General features: G+C 62.4%; 1 protein-coding gene and 1 long non-coding RNA gene across 2 annotated transcripts; both read right to left on the reverse strand.

Moving 5' to 3' along the window:
- Window positions 1-1,716: 1,716 nt before the first annotated feature.
- RSPO4 (R-spondin 4) lies at window positions 1,717-11,953 on the reverse strand. Its single transcript, XM_068150303.1, has 5 exons — window positions 11,614-11,953; window positions 5,773-5,961; window positions 5,160-5,303; window positions 4,865-5,050; window positions 1,717-1,815 (listed from the first exon to the last, which is right to left on the reverse strand). Exons 1-5 carry the CDS (start codon window positions 11,690-11,692, stop codon window positions 1,739-1,741), a joined length of 675 nt encoding a protein of 224 aa, XP_068006404.1. The 5' UTR covers window positions 11,693-11,953; the 3' UTR covers window positions 1,717-1,738.
- Window positions 11,954-17,653: 5,700 nt separating this feature from the next.
- Window positions 17,654-27,683, reverse strand: LOC137447079 (uncharacterized). Its single transcript, XR_010988779.1, has 3 exons — window positions 27,087-27,683; window positions 24,597-24,702; window positions 17,654-17,761 (listed from the first exon to the last, which is right to left on the reverse strand). It is a non-coding gene; the product is annotated as an uncharacterized lncRNA (long non-coding RNA).
- Window positions 27,684-27,897: the final 214 nt, after the last annotated feature.

Here is a 27,897-nt window from a genome sequence, read left to right on the forward strand (position 1 = left end):
GAGCTGCCACAGGGCTGTGCTGCTGTGGTTGTGCCCTCATCAGAACCAGGTGATGCAGCTGCACCTGGGCCATGGCAGCCAGCTGGCTGCTGGAAGCCACAGAGTTCCTCCTGTGCCCTATGGGGTGCCAGGTCCTGCTTGGCACTTCCTCCAGGAACTGGCTCAGGCCTCAATTCATGTTGGTGCTGGTGGTGCTGGTGGTGCTGGTGGTGCTGGTGCTGGTGGTGCTGGTGGTGCCCTAAATAAAACCTTCAACATGAGACCTTTCCCCACCCCCCTCAGTGCTGGGGGCCAGGGCATGGTGCCCATGCTGCTGGGAGCCACGCTGTGGGCACTGTTTGCAGGTTCTGGGTCTGGTGCCATTATGGTTTTCCCCTTCCACCCCAGGGCCACCCTAGGGGCTGGGTCGTGGCCGCTGGAGGGTCTTGGCTTGGGGCTTCAGAGCTGTTCCCACACCCCTGCCCGTGCCAGGAGCTGGCAGAGAGCCACGCTGCTGTGCCCACGATGTGGCCAGGGGACCCAGGGGTGCCAGCACGGCGACAACCGACGCCCCCACTCCTTTCCTGCAGCTCCTGGTGGAAATGAAAGCAGGGAGGCCGGAGGCTGGGGGAGGGTTCATTCGTTTATTTGACCGGACGGAGACGCAGGAGCCGCCGGAGCTGCCCTGATGGCTCCGCGGTGGCTTCGAGCTGGCTCCTGGGACCAGCTCGATGCTGACACCCAGCGCTCTCCCTACGAAGGGGTTGTGCAGCCCCCAGAGCCCACTGCCAGCTCTGGCCTCCCCCTGCCCGCTCTTAGGGTAGGGATGGGGAGTGGGCTCCGATCCCAGGAGCAGAGACGCTGGCGGCTGGGGCACAATTTTAAGTCAAATACGCGATAAAAGTGACAAATGGGAGACGTGGCCTTGATCCCTGCGGGCCTGGAGGGGTGCACCGACATGGGGTCAGGATCAGCACCCCCAGATTGTGCCTTATTTAAGCTGGGGGAGTGTGGGGGGCCTGCTCCTTCCATCTGGAGAATGCAGGAGGCAGCAGCAGCCCCTGCCTGGGGCTCGCTCTGGCACCACAGAGCGCAGACACCCTTGATGAGCACCCCGAATTCCTGCTGGGAAGGGGAGCTCCTCAAGCCCAAGGATGGCAGGATTGGGCCCCAGTGGTCGTGTTGGGGGTGGTGCTGAACGCCAGGATCCCAGCAGGCTCCCAGCCTGGTGGCTGAAGGATGGAGGACCCTGTCCAGCAGCACCCACTGGGACGTGATGGCAACAGCAAACCCCAGCCCTTGGGGGAAGGGGCAAGACCACCCCTTGGGGGGTGTGTGTGTCCAACCTCATCCCACCCATCTGGAGGAAGAGGAAGGTTGGAGAAGGCTTGGAAAGGGGGGGAGAAGGAGCAACCAGGGGCACCTCTGCTTCCCCCAGCCCCAGGGCCACAGCTTTGGATGCTGCAAATTAAGGTCGGTTGCAATTCTTCTCTTGTGCTGGGTTATGTGTTGGGTTTTGTATCTCTGCAGAGGAAAGGCTTTGCAGGCTGCAAATTTGCCTTCAAACAGGGAAGAAGGGAGGGGGAAATTGTGCAAGTTTGGTTTTGGTAGGGGTGGACAACTTGGGGATGATGCAGCCGGGGCAGGGCTGGGGGGGGGGAGAGGAGCAGGAGCTCTCCATGGCGCCGGTCGGCGCCATGGAGAGCTCCTGCTCCTCTCCCCCCACCCCAGCCCTGCCCTGGCTCCTGTGCCAGTGCCACTAAGTGCCCACGTGTGGTGGTTCTGTCTTTGGCTTCTTCTGCCTCTTTTTGCCTTTATTTTTGGGCTCACTTTTGTCTGGAAGAGAGAGAAAATAAACAAGAACAGACAAGGAGAAAAAGAAGGTTGACGCTCTGGCCCCCGGGGCGGTAGGATCCACCCCAAAGTCCATCCCTGGGCTTGTAAGACCTCTGAGTGTGGTCCCAAGAAGCCTCTTCCCTGGTTTGTGAGAGCCCAGGAAGCCCCTTTCAGGTCATTCCCCCCCCCCAGGTCATCCATCCAGCAGGAAAGAGGGTCACTAAGGGGCTACCTGTGGTCAGAACATCACACCTGGTAGCCCCACAACAGCCAGGCCAGGCCAACCAAACTAGGGGGTGGCTGCCTGGAGGGGATCCCAGCTTGTCTGTGGGTAGGGATTTGGGATGGTGGAGCAGGATGGTGGTGCCACCAGCACCCCAAAGCCACGTCACAGCCGTGCCAGGCTCTTGAAAGAAAGGTAGGGAGATGCTGCCCACCACCACCTTGGGCCTTGCAGAGGACCCAGGCAGCGCTCGGGAGGGTTTGGGTGCTGTGGGAAGCTGGGGTGGCCTTGGGGGTACCTCTGGGCATGGTGCTAATGACCTCCTTGAGGTCTCCTTGATCAGAGGCACACAGAGCTGCTGAGGTTGGGAGAGACTTTTGAGACTACCAAGTCCAAGCACTGGCCTGGAGCATGCCCCACGCCCCAGCAGAGCCTCGTCCCAGCGAGGCCAAGCCCTTAGCAGCATGCCAAGGCCTCAGCGCTGCGTGGGCAGAGGCTTGGGGCTCAGATCTCCTCGTGTCCCAAGGAGCCACCCCGAGCACTCTGCAGCTCCTCACTCTGCTGGCCAAGGGGTCAGTGCCAGGACACCAAGCAGGGATCCTGGATCAGCCCTGTGTGCTCCAACGGGAACGGGAGCCCACGCTGGCACAGCTGCCCCAAACCTGGCACCTCTGCCTCTGCTTCTGCTCCTCTGGCACCTCTGCCTCTGCTCCTGTGCCCACCACAAGCTCAAGCTGGGTGGCACTGGAGGGGAAGGGGGTGGTGGTGTCCTGGTGTCGCTCTCCCCACACTCTCCTGTGCGAGGAGCACAGAGATGGTGCCCAGCCTTGTGCGAGGGCTGCGACTCTTTTCCTGCCCTCTTTTCTGGCTCTGATCTCCCAGACAGTGCCACCCACAACGGAGAGGGCTCAGCACGACCGCCCAGCGTCTGGAGAGCGCAACAGCCACCAGCAGAGTCGCGGGGGGGAGCGCCTCGGCCGAGCGCCGACGCTTCTCCCTTCCAGCCGCCCGGGCACGGCTCAGAAGTGGTGGCACAAATCTGTCCCCACACGCTCGGGGACTTCCCTGCTGTCTCAACTGCATCAAGTGGACTCCTCCTCCTCCTCTAGCATCTGGATCCCATAACTCAGCACTTGGCCTGCTGGGCAGCAGCCTGGGAGCGAGGGCAGACTCCTGCTCTGCTGTGACACTGAGCAGCCTGCCAGGAGCTGCCAGCCATGCCAGGCTGCAGGGCATAGAGGGGCTGCCCTCCCCTGCCCGCCTGGCCGGGGCAGCAGGCAGTGGGGAGCTGCTGGGGGGATTTCCTTCTGCCTTCCTGGGAAGCCTCCAGAGCTGAGGAGCACAAAGCCTCAGCATTCCCCATGCCTGTCCCCACAGCCTCAGGGCTCCTGGCTTGCCAGGCACTTTTCTGGGGTGCCACTGCCCTCCCAGTCACCCCACAAGCACTGTGCCAGGATGTCTGTGGGGACCACGCCTCCAAAACACCAGCACCACAGTCCCCACTGCCAGGATGCCCCTCCCCTGTGCCAGGCAGGGCTGGGCACGGCCACAACACCGCAGGCACCCTCCTGGCACCATGCCGTGGGACACCATGCTCCAGAGCAGCCAAACTTGCCACATCAAACTGTCACCAGCAGCCCAGCAGGGCGGGGAACACCCCCAAAATCGATGACACCTGGCACCCCAATGCTGTGTGCCAGGGCCTGGGGTGGGCTAGGAACCAACTCCCCTGTGCTGTCAGCAGGAAGAGGCTGTGATGGATGGTGCTGGGATGTCCCCCAGCCCAGCACACTCAGCTCCTCTGACCCCCAGCCCAGCACACTCAGCTCCTCTGCCCCCCTTCTCTCCCTCCTTCTCTTGCCCCCCTCACACTCCATCCCTCTGCCCCTCTGCCCCCTGGCTGTGCTGGCAGTGCCACTGGCACCTCCCATGGCACACAGTGAGTCTGCAGCCCCCCAGCCACAGCCCTCCGGAGCTCAGCTCTGCCCCCAGACCCTGGAGATCCCCTCTCAGGCAATCTCTCTTTCCAGCACTTATTCAGAGGAGATTTATTAGAACGGTGTTGGTCCAGCCTGCTGTGTGCAGAAATGCCATCAGCCTCCTCTCTGTGCCCATTGCTGGCCACCTGCCCGTGCCTGTGCCACCTGCCTGCACCCCATGCCAGGGGCTGGGTGCTGCAAGCCATGGTGGGGACCTCCCCAGGCTGGGGGACACAGTGAGGGAGCAGGGGCAAACCTCTGGCTGAGCAAGCCATGGAGGAGGACCACACTGTGGGATGCATCTCACAGCCTGGGCCAGCAGAAGTGCCCTGGATGGTGCCCTCCATGGGCACTTGGGGCATTTTAGGGGCTTAGAGGGTTTTGCAGGAGCCTCCCCTGCAAGTCTCAAGCCTCCTCGTTCACAGCTGTGAGCCAGGAAGCCTGGGCCGTGCCTGCCCCTTTGCCAGCACGGCAGGAGGGGAGCTGGAGCTCGGCAGCTTTGTCCTGCTGCGGTGGCTCAGGCCGGCACCCGTGCCAGCCTGGCAGCGGCACACTGGCCAGCCCCAGTCCCAGTTCCAGGTGGCCTCGGGGCGTGCCAGGTGGGAGCAGCCAGCCTGCCACGCCGCCCACAGGGGTCCTGCCAGTGCCAGGGCTGCTCAGCACACGTGCCGGCACCAGAGGGTGCCTCCAGAGCTGCAGAGCTACGCAGCCACCTGCCCCGGAGTGCCTGGGAGGGGAGAGCCAGGCTCACTGGGCACCAGGCGGGCACGGCCCTCCTCCCGTGGCACAGCTCGGGGCTCGCTCTGCCGCGGCCGGGGGGCGGCAGGCAGGGTGCTGCAGCGCTCACCTCCTGGGCAGTGCTTCCTCATGCGGCATTTCCTGGTCTCCAGCAGCGCGGGGCAGGGGGTGCCCTCCTCCCGGGGGGCCGCTGCTACCTCCCGGACCCTCGTCTCCACGCCCCACTTGCAGCCACAGGTCCGTCCCTCGTGGGTGCAGGGGCTCCACGGGCTCCACGGCCCCGGCTCGCAGGTCTCTGGTGGGGGGCACGGAGAGGGGCAGAGAGGGGATGGTGGGCTCCCGGCAGCGGGGCACACGGCCCTGGGCAGTGTGGGCACAGGGCAGGGGGCGTGGGCGCCGCTTACCTTGGCACTCGCGGGTGCCAGGCTGTGCCGCGGTGCTGGGGGGGCACTGCCGGAAGCATTGTCCCTTGTGCAGGTAGAACTTCTCCTTGCACTTCATGCAGAAGTCTCTGCTGAAGCAGCTCTCGCAGCTGGGCGACCTGCACTCTGCCAGGGAGGGGAGCTGGTCACCAGGGGCATCCCCGAGGGCTGGCAGGGGCTGAGCCCACAGCTGGCACCCCTGTACCCAGCGGGCAGCCGTTGAGAAGGGGCAGGGCCCGGCTGTGGGGCAAGGGAAGAGGGGAGGGAGCCTCATGGCCTGGCTGCCCCTGGCTCCTGCCGCTGCCCCCAAGCTTCGTGCCAGTGAGGATGCCATGGGAAACGGAGCCATCAGCCTGCCCTCCATGTCCCAGTGCAGGGCCGTGGGGGGCACCAGGAGGATTCACAGCGTGGGCTGGGTTGGAAGGGGCCTCAGAGACCATCCAGTGCCAACCCCCCTGCCATGGGCAGGGACACCTCCCACCAGCCTGGCCTTGAACAACTCCGGGTGGGGGGACGGCCGCAGCCCATCCCCGGGCAACCTGTGCCAGTGCGTGCCCACCCTTGGGGCAGGGTGCCCAGCCGGCACAGGACCTACTTGTGCACCTGTTGACCTCCATGCCCCTGAGGCCGAAGTAGCCTGGGGGGCAGGTGTGGACGCAGACCCCGGCCTGGCGGATGCCGTCCCTGCGGATGAGCAGGAAGAGGCGGTGGTGGCAGGAGATGCAGCCGTTGTCCTCGGAGCACAGCACGCAGCCTGTGCAGTTCTCCAGCAGCCCAGAGCTCGCTGCGGGGCACAAACAGAGTCACACAGTGCCAGCCTGCCAGGGTCACCCGGGCCAAGCTTTCCAGCCCACAGCCCAGCTGAAAGGAGCTGCCCCAGCACCCTGTCCAGCTGAGCCCCAGCACCCTGCCCAGCTGAAAGGAGCTGCCCCAGCATCCTGTCCAGCTGAAGGGGGCTGCCCCAGCACCTTGCCCAGCTGAAGGGAGCTGCCCCAGAACCCTGCCCAGCTGAAGGGAACTGCCCCAGAACCCTGCCCAGCTGAAGGGAGCTGCCCCAGCACCCTGCCCAGCTGAGCCCCAGCACCCTCCCAGCTGAGCCCCAGCACCCTGCCCAGCTGAGCCCCAGCACCCTGCCCAGCTGCAAGGAGCTGCCCCAGCACCCTGCCCAGCTGAGCCCCAGCACCCTGCCCAGCTGAGCCCCAGCACCCTGCCCAGCTGCAAGGAGCTGCCCCAGCACTCTCCCAGCTGAGCCCCAGCAGTGGCTGCAGCAGGGGACACCACTGCCTGCCCTGGGAGGTGAGTCCAAAGGCTCAGCTGTTCTCATGGGGAGCAGTTGTTTTCTGGAGTGTCCCCAGCAGTCCCTTGTCCCCATCACCCCTGGGCTCCTCCCAGGGGCTCCTTGCAGCCAGGGAGGCTCCACACAGTCACAGACTTGTCTGGGCTGGACAAGCTCTCTAAGGTCACCCAGGCCAACATCAACCCAACCCCTCCATGGCCACCAAGCCATGGCCCCAGGTGCCACAGCCACAGGTTTCTGGAGCACCTCCAGGGACTCCATGGGCAGGGACACCTCCCACTAGATCACCTCCTTGGTAGTCTCCATGTCCTGGGCCATGGGGAGAAGGTCTCCCCTGAGCCTTCTCTTCTCAGGGCTGAACAGCCCCAGCTCTCTCAGCCTTCCCCCACAGGGCAGAGAACTTCCAGACCTCTGATCATTCTCCTGGCCCTTCTCTGGACACTTCCAGCCTCTCCACAACTTGTTTTGGTCCAGCAGAGACCCAAACTGCAGGCAGTGCTCCAGGTGTGGCCTGAGCAGCACTGAGCAGAGTGGGGCAGTGACTTCTTCATGGCTGCTGGTGATGCAGCACAGCATCCTGCTGGCTTTCTCTGCCCCTGCAGCTCACTGTCCCCTCATGCTGACAGCCCTTGTCCAGTTGGAGGACATGGACTGTGGCATGGATGTCCCACACATGCATGGCATGGCCAAGGCACCAGGGAGGGTCTCAGCTCCTCTCTGAGCCATGGGGGTGACAGCACTGTCCCATCTCCCTGCAAGTGCCACCCCATCTCCCTCTGCTCCCCAGATCCCAGCCCTGTGCCCAGGCTGGCAGCGTGAGGATGAGCAGAGCCATTGCCTCCCACTGCTCTGGGCATGCCCCCTGAGGGTTTGCCCTGCACCCAGTTCTGCCCAAGGGTGCCAGCCTGAGCCTGTCCCTGTGCCAGCTGCACATCCCATGAGCTAAACAGAAAGGTGCTGAGTGGTGACCTTCTGGTGGCCTTGCAGTGCTAAAGGGGCCAGAAGAAAGCTGGGGACAGAGTTCTGAGCAGGGCCTGTTGGGACAGGCCAAGGGGGGATGGTTTGAACCCAAAGAGGGAGATTGAGGCTGAAGAGAAGAGAGAAATGTTTGGTGCTGAGGGTGGGGAGAGCCTGGCCCAGGCTGCCCAGGGAGCTGGGAGCTGCCCCATGCCTGGCACCACTGCAGCTCAGGTTGTTTGGGGCTGGGAGCAACCTGCTCTGGCTGGGGCTGTCCCTGGGGACTGCAGGGGTTGGTCTGGGTGAGCTTGGAAGGTCCTTTCCCACCCAGACCAGCCTGGGCTTCTGTGAGTCCATGCTCTGACCTGCATTAATTAGTTGTTGCCTGCTAAGTGTCAGTGGACAGAGAGCGGTTTGGAAACACCCAAGTGGAGCCCAGATAAGGATCTGGCTGCTTGCTCAAGAGCTTCTGTCGCCTCCCTGGCTGCCTCTGCTGTGCTCCTGACCTCTGGGAGGGTGGACAGCCCCATCCCAGGGACAAGGACAGGGTGCCAGCCCTCACCAGCAAGCCCACAGGGACCCTGCCAACTGCTCCTCCCTGTGCCAGCTCCCTGTGCCCAGGGAAATGCATCCCAGAGATGCCACTTTGGGAGCTGGGGAGCTGAACCCTGGGCACTGGGAAGCACCCAGCTGCCAGCAGTGCCAGTGCTGTGTGCTTAGGGCCCAGGCCCTGAATGAATGAATCTTGCAGGTGGTGAAGCCCTCAGGGGGTGACTGATGTGGACGCCCCAGGACCACCGGGTGGGTGAGGATGAGCCAAACCAGCTGCTGCCCTGAGTGCTGCCCCGCATGGGCACCATGCCTGGCACTGACCATCCCTCACCTTGCCTTGGCAGGGTGTGTTGGACTCGATGAGGTCCCTTCCAACCCCTAACATGCTGTGATTCTGTGACCCCAGGAGCTGACGGCAGAAGGAGCCCCAGGGCTGCGGTGCCCAGGGCAGAGGGGTTGGTGGAACCAGAGCTTGGTGCTGGGGAAGCCAGGGAGATGCTGGCAGGTGGTGCCTGGCAGCCCTGTGTGCAGCCCCCTGGTGCAAACAGAACCACAGAAAGAGGAGGATGAAATCGCAGGGAGCTGAGGAGCAGAGCCCAAGAAGGTGAGCAGCTAGGAGCTGGCAGCACAAGCAGCTGCTGCCACCTCTCTTGTGGCAGACACTGCTCACAGCCTGTCCCAGATGACCTCATCCTGCTCCTGCAGGAGCCAGGGACTGCCTTTGGGAGGGATGGATCCAGCTGCCCCAAGGCTGGTGCCACAGCAGGACCTGCCCAGAACTGGGCTGTTCCCACCACCAGCCTCCCAGCTCAGCCTTTCCCTTCCCTGTGCTCCCAGTGCTGCATCTCAGTGCCTTGCTGGAGGCCCCAGCCCTGCAGACATTCAAGGTCAAACCTGCTGTGGCCCTCAGCAGCCTGAGCTGGTTGGAGATGTCCCTGCTGGCTGCAGAGGGCTTGGACTCAGAGTGACTCCAGGTCCAACTCTTGACCTTGGAGGGTCCCTTCCAACCCAAGCAGTGCTGTGGGCAGGGCAGGGATCCCTCCCACGACCCTGGGACTGTCAGGCTTGGAAGGGAGCTCAAGGCTCAGCCAGCTCCAAGCCCCTGCCGTGGGCAGGGACACCTCCCACCACAGCAGGCTGCTCACAGCCACCTCCAGCCTGGCTGCAAACACCTCCAGGGGTGAGGCTTCCACCCCAGTCCCTGGTGCACGGGTGCCACGTCGGGGTCCGCGGGGGTGGCCCCTCCTGGAGCCCTCCTGGCGGCCCGGAGGCAGCACGGCACGGTGTGGCTTGGTGAGGGCTGGCTCTGCCTGCCAGGAGCTCGCTAAGGAAGCACCTTGGATCCATTAAGTTGTTATGGTCTCCGTTACATATTTAGGGAAGGCTGACAGCTTTGTGTTCCTGGCTGCAGCTGGAGCAGCTTCCCAGGAGACGCTGGGATTTACGAGCCTCTCCCCCCCTCCCCCCCGCCCCTCCTGCCTTTTGTTGAGGTTTTTTTTTGATCCTTTTGTTTTGGTTTGGGCTTTTTTGGTTTGTTTGCTGCTTTCCCTCCCACCGCTGCCTGGGGCAGGGAAGTTGGGGAGCCCTGTGCCAGCCCCAGCGCCTCCTTCCCATCCCTGAACCCCTGGTGAGGAGCCAGGGGAGGTTTGGTGAGCTGGGTCATGGGATCAGAGGATTGTTTGGGTTGGGAAAGCCCTCTGAGAGCATCCAGCCCAGCCAGCAGCTCAGCACCACCACGGGCACCAAACCCTGCCCCCAGGCGCCATGGCCACAGGGTTCTTGAACCCCTCCAGGGCTGGGGACTCCACCACCTCCCTGGGCAGCCTGGGCCAGGCCCTGACCACTCTGGCAGCAAGGAAAATTCTCCTAATCTCCAACCTGAGCCTCCCCTGGGGCAATTCCAGGCCAGTTCCTCTCATTCTCTCACCTGAGACTGGGGAGCAGAGCCCAAGCCCCCCCTGGCTCCAGCCTCCTCTCAGGGTCTCCCCCCAGCCTCCTCCAGGCTGAACCCCCCCAGCTCCCTCAGCTGCTCCTCCCCAGCCCTGCTCTCCAGACCCTTCCCCAGCTTGGTTGCCCTTCTCTGGACCCTCTCCAGCCCCTCAGTGTCCTTCTTGGAGTGAGGAGCCCAGACTGGAGGTGCAGCCTCACCCCTGGGCAGCACAGGGTCATGATCACTGCTCCTTAACCCTGCCAAGCCTCAGGACTGCCAGCATGGCACATACCTCTGCCACCAGAGCAATGCCCAGGGCCTGCCACAGGATGTGGCTCACCCCAGAGCCCTGGGAAGTGAGGGGCACTGGTTGGGTTCCCTGCCCCCTGCCTGGCACCCACTGCAGAGCTGGGCTGCAGAGCTGAGCTGAAATGGGCCCTGGGCAGGGGGCACACGGGTACTGGGGTGCCCAGGTGTGTGCTCCCTGCCTGGGCCATGCCAGACATGATGTGACATCACCCATCACTGCCCATCCTGAGCCCAGCTCTGCCACCGTGGCACCGGGCGATGCCAGGGCACTGGGCTGCCCAAACCATCCCCCTGTGGCAGCAGTGGAGGTGCTGTGGGGTGCTGTGGCATCACCCCAAAGACCACAGTGCCCCTTCTGCACTGGTCAGAGCGGGAGACATGGCACCAGCAGAGGCATGGAACTGTGGGCAGAGCCCTGGGTGCTGCCAGGACCCGAGGTGCCCAGGCACCCCACAGCATCAGGCCGCTTGGCATCATGCACCAGCACCCAGAGTGCTGGCCCCCTGGCACCCTGAGCCCCTCTCAGTGCCAGGCAGTTTCCCAGCAGAGGTGTTCCTGCTGCCAGCCTGGCCACCCACAGCATCCCACGTGCCCGCTGGCACCATGTCTGCCACATGTACCAGCCACAGCCTGGCTCCAGCCCTGTCCTGAGAACCCCAACTCTGCCAGGTCCTCTCACCACCACCAGCCTGCTCCTGTGCCAGCCCTGGTCCTTCTCCCTAAGCTGGTGGGCACTGCCCAGGGAGGGGACACGAGCTGGTGCCCAACAGAGAGGAGCATGTACCTTGGCACAGCCCCAGCACACACCCTGCCCTTGCTCTGGCACCAAGTGCTGGCACTGCTGGTGCCTCTGCCTGGGGACAGAGGGGCCAGGCAGTGGCTCTGAGCATCCTTCCAGGAGGTTTTGCTCCCCACTCACTCCAGAGAAGGGCAGCAGTGGGCACCAGCCCCTTCTGCACCGTGCCCGCTGTGCCCGGCTCTGCTGGGGCTTGCAGAGCTGCTCCCAGTGCCAGCCAGCACCCCCCTGTCCCCTGCCCAGCCCCGAGGGCAAGGCTGGCATCAAGCAGGCAACACAGCAGGGTTGGGCATCACCTTATCCCTGCACCCACTGTGCCAGGCACGCAGAGGGGAAGGCAGGCTGTACCCAGCAGGGCTGGCTCGAGGGCATGGTGGCTGCCAGCTCCTTCCAGTCCTGAGCTCCATTCACACCTCCTGCCCATCCCAGCCCTGGCAGGGGGCTCCCAGCTCCTTCCAGTCCTGAGCACAGGTCAGCCCCATTCTCACCAGCCCACTCCAGCCAGGGCTTGGCAGGGCTTGGCAGGGGTTGGCAGTGCCATGGCCCCTGCCAGCCCGTCGAGGGGGGTGGGACGAGCCGGCCGCATGCAGCCTACCTTGCTTCTTGCCTCGGCGCTGCGGGAGCATGTCCATGGAGCTGATGAATAGCAGCAACATGAGAATTATCCACTGCATCTGGGCAGGGGGGGAAGCGGAGCAGCCGAACTGGGCTGAGCTGGAGGATTCGCCTCCTGGCAGCGCCAGCCGAGGGGTGGCAGGCTGGCAGGGTGCGTGGAAGGAGGAGAGCAGCTCCGGGCTCACACCATCCCAGCCCGCAGGCACCCGGCCGCGCTTTGAGGTGGCATCAGCCCCGGGGTGGGGGGTGGGGGGTGAGGAGGGGGCTTGTCAGGCCAGGGGACCACTCATGGTGGCAGGAAATTGCTGGCTGCTGCCGGAGCTCTGCCCTTTATAGCCGGTGCCAGCCCCCTCTCCCCCCTCTTCACCCTCACCCCCCCCAGCTCCCCCCTCCTCCCTTTCCTCAAAATAATAATAACGCTGGAAAAAAAACCCAAATCTGCCCGGAGTGCCCCGGGAGCAGCAGCGGCAGAGCGCCAGGCACGGGGACCGCCTGGAGTGCCCCCTGCAGCTGCCACCTCGGCTGGACGGCTGTCCCGCTGTGCCACCCTGCTCCGACCGTCCCACTGCCATCCCAGCGCTGGGGGCACGCTGAAGCCCCCCGGGATTTTGGGGGGAGGTGGAGCCGGTTCGGTGACGCCGCTTGTGCCACCCCCCCAAAAACCCCTCCAAGGGCTCAGCCCCCTGCTCCCAGCCCTGGCAGCGCTGGGAGGGCTTAGGGGGGATGGAGCCGAGTCCCCCGGACAGGGCGGGCAGATGTGTGCGGGGCGGCTCCGGCAGCTCCGGCTGCGGATCTGCTCTCCCCGAGCTGGTGGAGCTGTGCCGAGCCGAGCTCAGCCGAGCCGAGCTGTGCCGAGCCGAGCTCAGCCGAGCCGAGCTGTGCCGAGCCGAGCTGTGCCGAGCCGAGCCGTGTTGCGCTGAGCCGTGCCAAGCCGAGACAGGTTGCGCCAAGCCAAGCCCAGCTGATCTGCACTTTATCCTGGCTGAACTGAGCCCCCCCCCACACCCCTCGCCCCTCCAGCGCTCCCCCAAACCCAACCAGGGGCTCTCAGTGTGCCCAGAGCTGGGTGCTGGACAGCAGGAAAGGGTTTGGCTGCAAACCCTTCCTCAACAGGTACCCACAGGTGAGCTACAGGTGCCCCCCCTCGTTGTCTCACCCCTGTGCCAAGAATTGTGCCCGCAGCAGCCTGGCCACCTCCTCAGCTAGGGGTACAGAGCCACCAGCCCCTGGGGACAGCTCCCAAAGCAGCCCTCAGCAGCAGGCAGTGCAAACCAGCACACCACAGCCCTCCTCCTGCCCATGGAGAGGGCACAGGAAGGGCTTCTTGGGCACACAGGACACCCCCGGGCCAGGTCCTGCCTGTCCCACACCCGACCTGGATGCAGGCTGCAGGGAAATAAAGGGGCCAAGAAATTTGTCCCATCCTGGGGGAGGGCAAATCCAGCACTGCTTGAGCCGAGCTTGGGTGGCTCTCAGGGGCTGCCTGCTCCACGGAGAGGTTTAGGTTGGGACCTCAGAGGGCCTCGGTCCAGCCAGCCAAGGGAGAGCTTCTGGCTGCTTGGCTCATGCAGGCTGCCTCAGTTTCTCTGGGATTTGCCCCTGCAGGCACCTGGGCTGCTCTGGCTCTGCTTCTCCTGGGAGGGACAAAGGACTTGGAGGACCACTGACCACCAGCAAGCTCCTCATGGGAGGGCTGCCCACGGGGCCACAGTGGCTGTGCCCATCTGTGTCCTGGGGCTCCCAGCCGTGCCCAGGGAAAGCGGATTTGGGCTACTCTCCTCTTGACCCCCAGAAGTCTCCCTTCAGCCCCCCTCCATTGGTCTGTGTGGGTATGGGCATGGCAGTGCCATCCTGACACGGGGCATGAGAAAAACGTGCCTGGGGGAATGGTGTTGGAGATCCTTGAGTAGCTCTGAGTCACAGCTGCTGGTGACTGCAGCGGTGCCCACTGGTCTTGGCTGGCCATGGCTGCGGAGAGTGGGCAGGCTGGCACGCTGGCAGGGCTCATGGCAGCTCTTTGTCCCATGGCAGGGCCAGCCCAGCTCCCCAAGACAACGCTGTGGAAGGGCCAGGGAAGTGCTGTGTCCCTGCCACGTTCTCTGGCTGCTGGCATAAGTGAGCCCTGCCAGGGTGAGTGCCCTGCCCGGAGAGTGGTGCCAGTGAGGTGCCTCTCATTAGCACTGCGACCTCGGGGCCGGATGTGCTCAGCTCCACGCCGTGTGGAGGCTCTGCCAAGGGCCAGCAGAGCTACCGGCCCCAGTTCCTCGCCGCTGGGCGCCAGGTGTCCCCAGCAGAGCTCAAATCCTCTCCTTTGCCTTCGTTCTGCTGCTCCTCACCGCCTGCCCTGGAAGGCAGGAGGGAAGGGATGCTGCAGGGCAGCCATTGCCCCTCACCTGGGAGGTGTTCTGGGGGGCCGTGGTGGGCGGGGAGCCGGGGGACCCACGGGGGATGCCGGGGGGAGGCAGGGCTGAGCCCGCCGGTGCCGCTGGCAGCCGGCGGCTCCTCAGGCAGTGCCGCTCCCTGCCAGCGCAGAGGGAATGAAATGTTCCTCCTCCTCCCTGGAGCCAGGGACAGAGTGTCCAGGAGGATAATTCGGAAAGTTTGTTTGACACTTGAGCACGCTTTCATCTCGGGAAGAATCTTGGTGACCCTCCAAAGGCAGCACACGCCCGTGGCACCGCCCCAGGGGCTGCCTTTGGGATGCCCAGGGACCCAGGCGGGGACGACAGCCCACGGTGCCAAGGAGGGTGGCACCAGGACGCTGGCACTGGGGTTTAGACACCAGGGATGCTCCTGGCCGAGGCACCTAGTAGGGGCAATACCCCATGTTGCAGGTCAGCCAGGGATGCTGGTGCCAGGGGTGATGGCACTGGGATGCAGACACCAGGGATGCTCCTGGTCAAGGCATCCAGAAGGGGCAATGCCCCATGTTGCAGATCAGCCAGGGATGCTGGCACAGGGATGCTGGCACAGGGGTGCTGGCACAGGGGTGCTGGCACAGGGGTGCTGGCACAGAGATGCGGACACGGCACAGGGATGCTGGCACCGGGATTCAGACAGCAGAGATGCTCCTGGCCGAGGCAGCAAAGCAAAACCAAAACATCTGGAGCTGGCTGGCAGAGGAGGGACAGCAGGCTGAGGAAGGCCCTGGCCCTGGGCAGGGTTTTCTCCCTGGGTGCAAGGAGAGGGAGCTGTGCGGAGCAGGGGCCCCGGTGCGTCGCAGGCGGCGAATGTGGGTTTGATCAGGGAGGCTTTGAGCGGATGGTAGTGGATAAAGGAAGAAAAATATTTGGCATTCCTCTCCCATCATAACAAGGCCAGATGCTTGGACGGTGGCAGCCCTGCTTCCCACAGGAATGGAAAGTCACAGCCGCTCCCCAGGCCAGCTCGCAGAGGCCCTTTCCCCTGCGCTTATGCAATGCGGCTCCGCCTCAGCCGCGGCCCTCCCCGGGCACCCCGTGGCACGGCCACCACCTCTGCCACCCGTGTCCCTGCTGCTGCCACTGCCCATGACCCTGCCCTGGGGAAGGCAAAGCTGGGACTCAGCAGATGCGGAGGGAAAGCCGCTGGGAAAGGCCAAAGGGTGGATTTAGAACCGTGGAATGGGTTGGGTTGGAAGGGACCTTAGAGATCAGCCAGTGCCAACCCCCTGCCACGGGCAGGGACACCTCCCACCGGCCCAGGTTGCTGCAGGCCTCATCCAGCCTGGCCTTGAACACCTCCAGGGAGCAACCTCCCTGAGCAACCTGTGCCAGTGTCTCCAGTTGGCCTTGGAGTTTGCCTGACTGCAATCCTCCATCCTGCAGCAGGCACCGGAGCTCCTGCTTCCCTCCTGGCGGTGTGGCTCCGCCGGCTCAGACTGCATCTGGTTGGAAGGGACCCTCCAAAGGCATCTTGTCCAACCCTCCTGCACTCAGCAGGGACACCTCCAACTAGATCAGGCTGCCCAGGGACACATCAAGCTTGCTCTTGAATGGCTCCAGGGATGGGTCCTCCACCACATCCCAGGACAACCTGTGGCAGTGTCTCCCCAGCCCCACTGTGCAGAGCTTCCTCCTGATGTCCAACCTGAACCCTCCCTGCTCCAGCTTCAAACCATTGCCCCTTGTCCCTATCCCCACAGCCCCTTCTGAACAGTCCCTCCCCAGCCTGCCTGCAGGTTCCCTTCAGCTCTTGGAACGCAGCTCCGAGGTCCCCCTGGAGCCTTCTCCTCTGCAGGCTCTCCCCCGGCTGCATCCCCGGTGGCTGCGCAGCCTCCCGGGGCTCCGCCTGCCAGAACAGAAGCAAAAGCCCAGAGTGGGAATCGGTGTGGGGTGGCGCTGGAGGCTGAGGGACAGCAGGAGGAGGAGAAGAGGAGCTGGGAGCAGGCAAGTGGGAAGGTTTGGTGTCGAAACCGAATTCCTGGTGCGTGCCAGCGCCGAGCAGATTCCCAGTGTTTATTTTATCTCTTCAGCTGAGCCCCTTTGAGGCAGAATAGATGAAATGGCTTCACTTGGTACAACGGAAAGAATTGAAGCAAGACTCCTGCTTCACAGCCACTGCTCCAGCCAGCAGCTGCCAGCTGCTCTCAGGCCACACCTGCACTCCTGTGTCCAGGTCTGGGCCCCTCAGAAAGATGCTGAGCTGCTGGAAGGTGTCCAGAGAAGGGCAACAAAGCTGGGGAGGGGTCTGGGGCACAGCCCTGGGAGGAGAGGCTGAGGGAGCTGGGGTTGCTTAGCCTGGAGAAGAGGAGGCTCAGGGGAGACCTCATTGCTCTCTCCAACTCCCTGAAGGGAGGTTGGAGCCAGGTGGGGGTTGGGCTCTTCTCTCAGGCAAGCAGCACCAGAACAAGAGGACACAGTCTCAAGCTGTGCCAGGGGAGGTTTGGGCTGGAGGTTAGGAAGAAGTTGTTCCCAGCAAGAGAGATTGGCCACTGGGATGTGCTGCCCAGGGAGGTGGTGGAGTCCCCAGCCCTGGAGGTGCTCAAGAAATGTGTGGCCATGGCAGCTGGGGACAGGGTTTGGTGGCCATGCTGGGGTTGGGGTGCCAGTTGGGCTCAGTGATCTTAAAGCCCTTTTTCAACCCAAACAATTCTCTGATTCTCTGGCTGGAGAAGGGAAAGGATGTGAAGGCTGTTGAAGGTTTTATTCCACTCCTCCTCAGCAGCAGATTGGGGCAGGGGCAGATTCCCCCAGTCCCAGCATCCCCCCAGGTGAGGGCTCACACTGAGCATCATTCTCACAGCCAACATCAGCCTCCACATTCCACTGAGCCTCTGCCACCTCTCCTTGTCCAGCAGCTGAGCTGGAGGAGGCAAAGCAAGAGCGAACACAACAGCCAGAAGTCCCCCACGTTGAACCTGGCCACAAACCAACTGCTGCTTTGCAGCCCTGCAGGGCTCCTGGGGAGAGCTGATGGGAGGTGAAGCTAAAAGCAAAAGGCTGGGGAGGTCCCCAGGGAGCTGAGATGTGTCAGAACTACTCAGCAATCCCTTCCTGCCCTGGCAGCAGCTGCTCGGGGGGGAAAGGGCAGGGAGATGGACTCCCAGTGCAGGGCTGGGAGCTCAGGGCAGTGGGATGGGGCTTCCAGACAGCCTGGGAAGGAGGGATTGCAGTGTTTGTGTGGAATATTTTGCCACCAGAGAGCTGGGAATCCCTGGGGGGAGCTGGGTGCTGCTGCCATGCCCAGCGTGCCCCTCACCCTGGGCACAGCTGGCACCACTCCCCAGAGCATCAGCACCAAGGCAGCATCCTCCTCTCTGCCAGGCAGGGCTGTGGGCTGCCTCCAGCTTCCCTCACAGGGAAAATCATCTGGAAGGGAGCAAGCCAGTGGTATTTTAGTAGCTGGCCCTCTTCTGTTCTCCTCAGGATCACTGATGCCAAACTCCAGCTGAATTTCTTTTCACATCAGTGCTATTTCAGGCAGCTCTGGAGAAAGGCAGATGGGAGCAGCAGTCAGATGGATGTTCCTGGCTCCACGTGAGGCAGCACTCAGAAGTCCCCTCCTTTTTCACATCATTTTAATGTGACTACGTGGTTCCCTCCTGCACATCATCCCCCCGGGGGGGGTCAGGCCTCTGACTCCAGCTGATGACTCTCACCGGCTGGAATTCGGTAGAAGACAAAAGCTCTGGGGCCAGGCTTCTGCTCCTGGATGGAGAAATTCCCCCTGCTAGTCACAGAGGCTGGGCAGGGATGTGGATCATAGAAGCATGGAATGACCTCAATTGGAAGGGATCTTCAAGCTCATCCAGCTCCAACCCCCTGCCATGGGCAGGGACACCTCCCACCAGCCCAGGCTGCTCAAGGCCTCATCCAGCCTGGCCTTGGACACATCAAGGGAGGAGGCAGCCACAGCCTCCCTGGGCAGGCTGTGCCAGTGCCTCGCCACCTTCACTGGAAAGAATTTCTTCCTCATCTCCACTCTCAGCCTCCCCTCTCCCAGCTCAGAGCCATTGCCACTCCCAGCCCTTATCCAGAGTCCCTCCCCAGCTCTCCTGGAGCCCTGCAGCTACTGGAAGCTGCTCTGAGGTCTCCCTGGAGCCTTCTCTTCTCCAGGCTGAACAGCCCCAACTCTCCCAGCCTGTCCCCATAGGAGAGGTTCCCCAGCCCCTGATCATCCTGGTGGCCTCCTCTGGACCACTCCAACAGGATATGGATGTGGATATGGATATGGATGTGGACGTGGATATGGATGCATGCCTGTGGCCATCACTCACCCTCACCATGGCTCTCAGTGCACGTGTTCCTGGGATCTGATCTCTACAACTCCCTGAAAGGAGGCTGTAGTGAGGCTGGGGTTGGCCTCTTCTCCCAGAGAACTAAGGACAGGACAAGAGGAAACAGCCTCAAGTTCCATCAGGGGAGGTTCAGGTTGGAGCTCAGGAAAAATGTCTTTGCTGCAAGGGTGGTCAGGGATTGGCACAGACTGCCCTGTATCCCCATCCCCTCCCTCTGGCACTCTGATCCCTGTATCCCCCTCCTCTCTCTGGCACTCTGATCCCTGTATCCCCATCAACTCCCTCTGGCACTCTGATCCCTGTATCCCCATCCCCTCCCTCTGGCACTCTGATCCCTGTATCCCCCTCCTCTCTCTGGCACTCTGATCCCTGTATCCCCCTCCTCTCTCTGGCACTCTGATCCCTGTATCCCCATCCCCTCCCTCTGGCACTCTGATCCCTGTATCCCCCTCCTCTCTCTGGCACTCTGATCCCTGTATCCCCATCAACTCCCTCTGGCACTCTGATCCCTGTATCCCCATCCTCCCTCTGGCACTCTGATCCCTGTATCCTCATCCTCTCTTTGGCACTCTGATCCCTGCATCCCCATCCCCTCCCTCTAGCACTCTGATCCCTGTATCCCCATCCCCTCCCTCTGGCACTCTGATCCCTGTATCCCCATCCTCTCTCTGGCACTCTGATCCCTGTATCCCCATCCCCTCCCTCTGGCACTCTGATCCCTGTATCCCCATCCCCTCTCTCTGGCACTCTGATCCCTGTATCCCCATCCTCTCTCTGGCACTCTGATCCCTGTATCCCCATCCCCTCTCTCTGGCACTCTGATCCCTGTATCCCCATCCTCCCTCTGGCACTCTGATCCCTGTATCCCCATCCTCCCTCTAGCACTCTGATCCCTGTATCCCCATCCCCTCCCTCTGGCAGCACCTTGGGGCCATGAGGCAGCCAGAGCCACCGCAGGCGGCGGTCAGCAGCCCCACGGCAGCCAGCACTGCAGGGCGCTGGCAGCCCTGTGCCAGGACGACTTCTGAAGGCTTTTCTCAGAATGAATAAAGGAGGAGGGACGCAGGGTTTAATCTTGCTGAGGTGAAAATAGGGTGATAATTGCACGGAGCAGACATTCAGGGAAATCATTAGCACCGGGCAGCCCTGCTTGGGGCTGACGTCAGAGTCCCAGAAACCACCCCGGAGTTTGGAGAACACCAGGGGAGGAAACGAAAAAGAGGGGAGGAAAAAAGCCAGAAACGAAGAAGAAAGGCTGGGGGGTGGGGGGGAAGGGAAGGAGCAGGGATTGGCAAGGGGCTGAGCTTTTGTGCTACCACAGCTCCCAGGGTCAGGAGCATCCCAGGCTGCTGGTGGGGCTGCTCCCCACCTCTGTTTGCCATTCAGGAAGAGGATTTTCCCAGCACACACAGGGGAGCCAAGGGCTGTGGTCCTCACCAGGGCACCACCTCCACTGCAGGCAAAGCCATGGAGGACAAATGTTCCTCTCTCCTTTTGGCTGCTTTGGGTATTTTCATTTCTGCTTGGGTTTGTTTGGGTTCTTTTGGGTTGGGCTTGGGGTTTTTTTTCACCCTTTTTGTATCCTGTTTATGCCACTAACAAATTCAGTTTTCAGGAGCTGGCCTGCAGACAAGGTCTGAGCTGTTTAAGATGCTCTTGGGTTGTGGGCATCTCCCCCTCTTGAAGGTTCAGCTCTGCCATCATCCCAGACCGCAGGAGGGTGGAGAGGGAAAGGGGATCAGGGTGGGTGAGAGGAGCTGAAGCTCTGCCAGGGAGGGGAATGAGGCTGCCCCAACCCTCACACCACCACCCCCACCTCCCAAGCTGGGCCTGGAGGAGGGGTGCAGGGATGTGGTCCTCAGCTAGTGCCCTGTGCCCTGCTGCAGCAAGCTGTGGAAAGGATCCTTCACTTGGGAATCTGAGCAAACAAAGATGAGAGGAGGGAAAAATATAGTTTGGGAAAGCAGGAAAAGTAGTTTCCAAACATCCCCAGCCCCCCCCTGCCCTGCACGCACTCTGGGAGCTCTCTGGGTGCCACCTCTCCTTTCCACAACACTTTGGGCACCTTGGCACTGTCCTGGCACTGTCCTGGCTCAGAAGGGACCTCAGCGAGGAGGGACACTGTGGCTTGGTGCTCTCATCGTGACCCATCCATCCCTCCCTCTCTCCCTCCCTCCCTCCACCCATCCATCCATCCACCCATCCACCCATCCATCCACCCATCCATCCATCCATCTATCCATCCATCCATGCCTTCATCCATCCACCCCTCCCTCCCATCATCCATCCAACCCCACTCCTCCTTGCTTTGTGCACGGTGGTGATGAAGCTCCAGCACCTTCCTGCAGCCAGAGGTTGCCTTCTCCCATGGCCCCAGGCCTGCCGTGGGGATTCTCCACAGTGCAGAGGGGGAACTCAGTCCCAAGGGAGCTGACAGTGCTCAAAGCAGGCACAGCCCCCTGAGGAGAGGGATTAACCCCCTGGAGGGATGCTCAGGACTCAGCTGTGGTGTGGCTAGCTCAAGAATGGAAGTGTCACGAGGGTCCCAGTGGTGCTCCCCGGGGGTGGGGGTCCCTGGGGTGCTGACAGGCCCATGCCAGGGGAGCTTGGCTGCCTGCAGTCCTCAGGGCTGGAGGTAAATACCAGGATGCTGTGATGAAAGAGTGTGGTGTGGCAGGGCCTCCCCGGGGTGCAAAATGCTTCATCCCCTGGGGAAGGGATAATTAGCAGCTTGTGATGATTTCAGCTCTTTAGCAACACTGCTTGGCTCATCTGAGCCCCCCTGGCAGACCACACAGCAAAGCCTGAGCTCCAGGCAGACCCTAACCTCTCCCAGACCCTCTCCCTGCCGGAGTGGGACCAGCAACGGCTCCAGGAGCTTTGGCTTCCCCTCCAGGGGAGACATCCATTTGTGCCCACGTGGGGACGAGCCCCAGCTGCCCCAGCTGGCAGCAGGGCTGGGGGCAGCCAGGTTTGTGGGGTGCCCAGCCTCGGACCATCCCAACAGCATCCTGTTGAGTTCCAGGCTCAGGCCAACGACTGCAGACAGCAAACAAACAGGGTTGGATTAGATTTGATTTGATTTGATTTGGTCTGATTTGATTTGATTTGATGTGATTTGATTTGGGGTTTACATATTTTTTTTCCCTGAAGAAACTTAGGGGAAGAGGAGCACTCAGATTTCCCCTCCATGGGAAAGGACTTTGCCAGCACGCAGCGGGGAGCGCGGTGCCCGGAGGAGCCGGCGCCCTGCCTGCCTGCTGGCACCCACAGCCGCCTGGCAGGGGCACCTCCGTGCCTGGGCACCTGCACAGGGCAACGGGATGGGGACACCAAGCCATGGCAAAGGCTCCAGCTCCCTAAAATGGGATGGAACAGGGATGCTGGGAAGGGCAGGACGGCGTAGCCCGGCCAGGGCTCAAGCCCCGGCGCTGCCAAGGCCTAAATGCCGCAGAAAAGAGGCCACGGAGCTCAGCCAAGGGCTTGGGAAGGAATGTCAGACAGTTCTTGGCATGGCCTCTCCTTTCCTAGAACAGACCAAGAGCTGGGCTCTGCTCAGTAATCCTCTCCCTTCCTTTTGCCAAGTTCCCAGTGGGGCCAGAGGAGTGGAGCTGGGCTGGGCTGGGCTGAGCTAGGCTGAGCTGAGCTGGGCTGAGCTGGGGCCTAAGCACCATGAGGCTGGGGAGAGGGTCTGCACAGGCAGAGGGATGTGGTGGGCAGAGGGATCACCACATTGGGGCCTGCATTCCTGCAGCCCTGCACCTTCACATCCCTGCATCTCTGTGTCCCTGCATCCCTGCTTCCCTGCAGCTCATCCCTACATCCCTGCAGCTCATCCCTACATCCCTGCTTCCCTGCAACTCCTCATCCCTACATCCCTGCAGCTCCTCATCCCTACATCCCTGCAGCTCTTCATCCCTACATCCCTGCTTCCCTGCAACTCCTCATCCCTACATCCCTGCAGCTCCTCATCCCTACATCCCTGCAACTCCTCATCCCTACATCCCTGCAGCTCATCCCTACATCCCTGCTTCCCTGCAGCTCCTCATCCCTACATCCCTGCAGCTCCTCATCCCTACATCCCTGCTTCCCTGCAACTCCTCATCCCTACATCCCTGCTTCCCTGCAGCTCATCCCTACATCCCTGCAGCTCCTCATCCCTACATCCCTGCAGCTCCTCATCCCTACATCCCTGCTTCCCTGCAGCTCCTCATCCCTACATCCCTGCAACTCCTCATCCCTACATCCCTGCTTCCCTGCAGCTCCTCATCCCTACAACCCTGCATCTCCACCTCCCTGCAACCCCGTTCCCCCATCCCCCTGCCTCCCCCCATCCCTGCCTCACTGCATCTCTGTGTCCCTGCTTCCCTGTGCCCCCCACATCCCTGTTCTCCTGCCTCTCTGCATCCCTGGAAGGCTCTGCTGTTCCCAGCTTCTTTAAGCACCCTCTGACATTGTTCCCAGCTGGATGGTGCTGCTGGTTCTCCAGCAGCCTCCTGCCCCACTGGGTGGCTTTGCCGTGCCCAGCCTTGGCACCTCCTTGCTGTGAAGTGACACATTCCCTGAATTCCTCCTTCTCCTTCTTGGGAGCAGAGAAATCCTGTCCCAGACTTCTTTCCACCCCAGCCACCCCTTCCCTCCCGAGCTGCTGGGAGGAGCCCTCTCGCTCCCTCCCCTGTGCCACGCTGTGCTGGAGAGGCACCAAGCAGCCACTCCTGTCCCGAGCATGGGGACAGAACCACTGCACTGAGATCAAGATCCCTTGCTCAGGGATGGGCATCCTGGCACTGCCAGGGACTGGTGAAGAGGTGTCCTTGTCCCCAGCCCTTTGAGCTCCAGGCTGCTGCTCCCTTTTTGGGTTTCCCCCATCCCTGGTTCCCACCAAGCCCTCAGAGCCCCTTGGGAACTCTGCTGGCTCCTACAGCAGCACTGAGACCTCCTGGCTGGCACTGATGTTCCCACAGTGGGTCTGACCCTGGCACAGCCCTGGCACCCTCCCTGCCAGCACCACGGCTGGGCACCCTTCCCCTGCCCCCAGCCAGGCCACGCAGCCCCCTGGCAGGCTGTGCCACACTGGAGTGAAGCAGGGGGGGGAGGGACGCCCTGGGGGCGTCCTGTGCTGGGCAGTGCCACGCAGCTGGGTGCCAAAGCCCCGCAAGGGGAGCTCTGGCAGGAGGCTGGTGCCAGCCCAGGCCCCATCCGTGGCGTGGGGAGCGCCGGGGAGCAGGGCAGCTGCGGGTGGAGCGGAGCAGCAGCGGCAGGGCACGGCCAGCTCCCAGCCTGCAGCAGCCTGAGACAATGGCGATGACAGAGGCCGAAATAAAGGGAAGAGAAATGTGTCTGTGATTTTAACGAGCTGGCAACACCCACTGCAGGGCACGGGGAGGGTGTGGGGGGCAGCTCCTGGCCTGGCCAGCCCTGCCACGCTGCAGGAAAGGCAGCAAAAGAGGTCCCTAATGCCTCCAAGAGGCAGAGCCCTTGCTGGGGGGTGTTAATTGGGGTGATTATCACGTCTGAAAGGGCTCACACGGGAGGGAGAAGGGCAGAGGACCAAGCCATGGGCACCCAACAACTGCTCTGAGGGGCTGGAAGTGAAGGTAGGGGATTCTGCCCCAGGAGGGTGGTGAGAGCCTGGCACAGGCTGCCCAGGGAGGTGGTGGAAGCCTTATCCCTGGAGGTGTTTGCAGCCAGGCTGGAGGTGGCTGTGAGCAACCTGCTGTGGTGGGAGGTGTCCCTGCCCATGGCAGGGGCTTGGAGCTGGCTGAGCCTTGAGCTCCCTTCCAAGCCTGACAGTCCCAGGGTCGTGGGAGGGATCCCTGCCCTGCCCACAGCACTGCTTGGGTTGGAAGGGACCCTCCAAGGTCAAGAGTTGGACCTGGAGTCACTCTGAGTCCAAGCCCTCTGCAGCCAGCAGGGACATCTCCAACCAGCTCAGGCTGCTGAGGGCCACAGCAGGTTTGACCTTGAATGTCTGCAGGGCTGGGGCCTCCAGCAAGGCACTGAGATGCAGCACTGGGAGCACAGGGAAGGGAAAGGCTGAGCTGGGAGGCTGGTGGTGGGAACAGCCCAGTTCTGGGCAGGTCCTGCTGTGGCACCAGCCTTGGGGCAGCTGGATCCATCCCTCCCAAAGGCAGTCCCTGGCTCCTGCAGGAGCAGGATGAGGTCATCTGGGACAGGCTGTGAGCAGTGTCTGCCACAAGAGAGGTGGCAGCAGCTGCTTGTGCTGCCAGCTCCTAGCTGCTCACCTTCTTGGGCTCTGCTCCTCAGCTCCCTGCGATTTCATCCTCCTCTTTTGTTACTGCTGGGTTCTGGGATGATGATTATTGACAATGTTTCCTGGCCTCCCAAACACTGTAACAAAAAAAAAGGAAGAAGAAGAAAAGAAGAGAAGTTAATACAAAGGAAATGAAAAAACCCAGAGGAACAGTTCTCAAAATCATTTCACAATCCACACACATCCCTCAGCAAATTGAATTTGTAGGAAATAAAGACCCAGATCTGACAATAAAGGGGCCTCTAAACAAATCCTTAATGCTTTGCATGTGTAAGCACCAATGCTGGCACAGCTGGGTGGGGGGGGGGGGCTGGAGGGGCCACAGCTCTGTCACCCCCAGCCTGGCTGCCCCTGCTCCCCCCAGGGCTGGCTTGCAGGGGCTGGGAGCAGGGGTTTTGCTGTCCCAAACATCTCCTCCAACCATGGCCTGCAGCTGAGTGTGACCTCCTCATGTCCCAGCAGCTCCAGCAGGGATGCTGAGAGGGTCTCTTGCTTCATCCACCTGGATCCTGCCTAGTTTGGGGCAGTTTCCTACCAGTTAATGGGGAAATGTTGGAAGGATGTGGGGAAGGGAGGCTGAGGCTGGAGATGAGGAAGAGATTCTTGAGAGTGAGGTGAGGAGACACTGGCACAGGTTGCCCAGGGAGGTTCTGGGTGCCCCCTGCCTGGAGGTGTTCAAGGCCAGGCTGGATGAGGCCCTGAGCAGCCTGGGCTGGGGGGAGGGGTCCCTGCCCATGGCAGGGGGCTGGCACTGGCTGATCTCTAAGGTCCCTTCCAATCCAACCCATTCTGTGAGTCTGAGAAAGCTCTGCAGGGTGGAGATCAGCTCTGCCAGGCTGTCAGCAGGATGCTCCTGGCACCCAGGGTGAGCTGGGGACCTCATGGCCCACAGGGATGCCCGGGGCATGGATGGCTTCCCAAGGGGCCACGAGGCACAGGGACCTGGAGTCAGGGAATTGTTTGGGCTGGGAGAGACCTCTGGCATCCAACCACCAACCCAACACCACCATGGCCATGGGTGTGCCATGGCCACAGGTTTCCTTGCACAGCTCCAGGGATGGGGACTCCACCAGCCCCCTGTGCTTCCTGCAGCCCCTCGCTGCCTCTCTCCCAGCACCCAGCACCATCCAGCCCCACACCTCCTTCCCCAGATGTTCTTTGCCCAGCTGGTGGCCCTGCCTCTCCCCCTTGGCTTTTTTCCCCCCCTTCTTTTAATGAACCTGGCACCTGGAAGAGAATTTTCCCTTTTAACCACCCAGCCTCACATCCAGGAGGCTTTTATTCTGCCTCTTAATTAGCCAGCTGGAAAAAAAGAGTGCCCATTATGAGCTCCCAGGGGCACGTGCCTCCCACAGCGCTGCACCCACACTCCTCCTCTCCTCAGGGAGGGTAAATTCCAGTGGCACAGCCTGCAAGACCACCCTGCTCTCACTCCAGAGGACAAACCCACTGCAGGGTCCCCTCCTGCTGCCTCCATCCCCTGCCCAACAGCGTTTGGGGGCTCTGGGCTGGCAGTGCCACTGCTCTCCAGGTGCCCTGATGGAACCATGGAATTGTTTTGCTTGGGAAAGACCTCTGAGGCCCCTGGGCCCAGCCCCAGGGTGGGTCTTTGCTGGCTGCATCCACGATGCTGCAACACCAGCTCAACACTGAGCACCAAGTGGGGCACAGAGACATTTTGGGGTGCTGGGGGGGGTGTGTGTGTGTGCTGGGGGCTGGGGCTGGCTCCCTGGTCCTCCTTCCTCTGCCCCATGCTGTGTCACAGGACAGAGCCACCCCAGCCCCTTGCCAGTGGGGAAATAGGAGATACTGGGAGGATTGCACCCAAAGTGCTGTTGCAGTGCTGCACCCAGCCCTGAGCACTGCTTGAGGGGGGACCTGGGTGGTCTCTCTTGCCTAGACCCCCAGCCATGACCAACCTCACTCACCCACCATGGACCAGCCCACCATGACCAGACCCCTGGCTCCCTCCTCACCCTCCCCAGCCCCACCATGACCAAACCCTCAGCTCCCTCCTCATCTTCCCCAGCCCCACCATGACCAAACCCTCAGCTCCCTCCTCATCTTCCCCAGCCCCACCATGACCAAACCCTCAGCTCCCTCCTCATCTTCCCCAGCCCCACCATGACTAGACCCCTGGCTCCCTCCTTACCCTCTCCAGTCCCACCATGACCAAACCCTCAGCTCCCTCCTCACCCTTCTCACTCCCACTGTGACCAGATCCCCAGCTCCCTCCTCACCCTCTCCAGTCCCAGCATGACCAAACCCTCAGCTCCCTCCTCACCCTCCCCAGTCCCAGCATGACCAAACCCTCAGCTCCCTCCTCACCCTTCTCACTCCCACTGTGACCAGATCCCCAGCTCCCTCCTCAGCCTCCCCAGCCCCCCCAGCAGCAGGCTGGGGTGTGTTTCCGCGGGGGGGTGCTGGCCAGCAGCTCCTCGGAAGGCAGGCAAGCTCTTACCCAACGGCGCTGGGCCGGGAAGCTGATACTCCCCCAGAACATTGCCTCAGAGCCTCCGTGCGTGCCTGGGATGGGGAGAAACGCCGGGGAGCTGCAGCCCACATCCAAAACCAATGTCCTGTCTTCCAGCAGCATCCCGGGGGGAAGCGACCGCCATGTGTCAGGGAAGGAACTGCAAAGGGAAAGGATCTTGTGAGGACAGAGGCACGGCAGGAGCGGGCTGTGCCATCCCTGCGGCTCCCTGCAGCCTCCAAAGTGCTCCAGGACGAGCTCGGGACGGAACCGGCTCTTCCTCTGCATGCGATGTCTCCTTCTCCTCCTCGCTCCAGGGGAGGGAAGGTGTTCCCAGCCCCGGGGATGTGGCTGTGAGGTCCCAGCCCTGGGATGCTGCTGCGGGGTCCCAGTCCTGGGATGCTGCCAGGGGGTTTCGGCCCCAGGGTGACGCCACGGGTTGCCGGCCCCAGGATGTTGCCACCGTGTCCCAGCCTCCCGATGCTGCCGCGGGATCCCAGCCCTGGGGCATCCTCCTCTCAGCCCCGCTTTGATGCTCCCCGCAGCCGCCGTGGCCTCCTGCCTGGAGCAAGGAGCAGTTCTGTCTCCCAGCTCTGCTGGCTGGCCCCGGGCAGGGAGCAGAGGCAGGGCTGGGGTGGGCAACTCCGACAGGCAGCTCGTGGGCAGGGTGCTGCCCGTCTGGGTGCTGGGGGGGCGAGGGGGAGCAGCCAGCTGGTCCCTGCTTTGATGTGGAGTCCCTCTGGCTCTGCACAATGCAACCCAGCTCAGTCTGCAGGCTGGGGAGGGAGTGAAGCAAGGG

The sequence above is a fragment of the Melanerpes formicivorus genome, unplaced genomic scaffold (genome assembly GCF_026170545.1).
Source record: "Melanerpes formicivorus ecotype bairdi unplaced genomic scaffold, bMelFor1.0.p_v2 SCAF_19, whole genome shotgun sequence".
Lineage (NCBI taxonomy): Eukaryota > Metazoa > Chordata > Aves > Piciformes > Picidae > Melanerpes > Melanerpes formicivorus.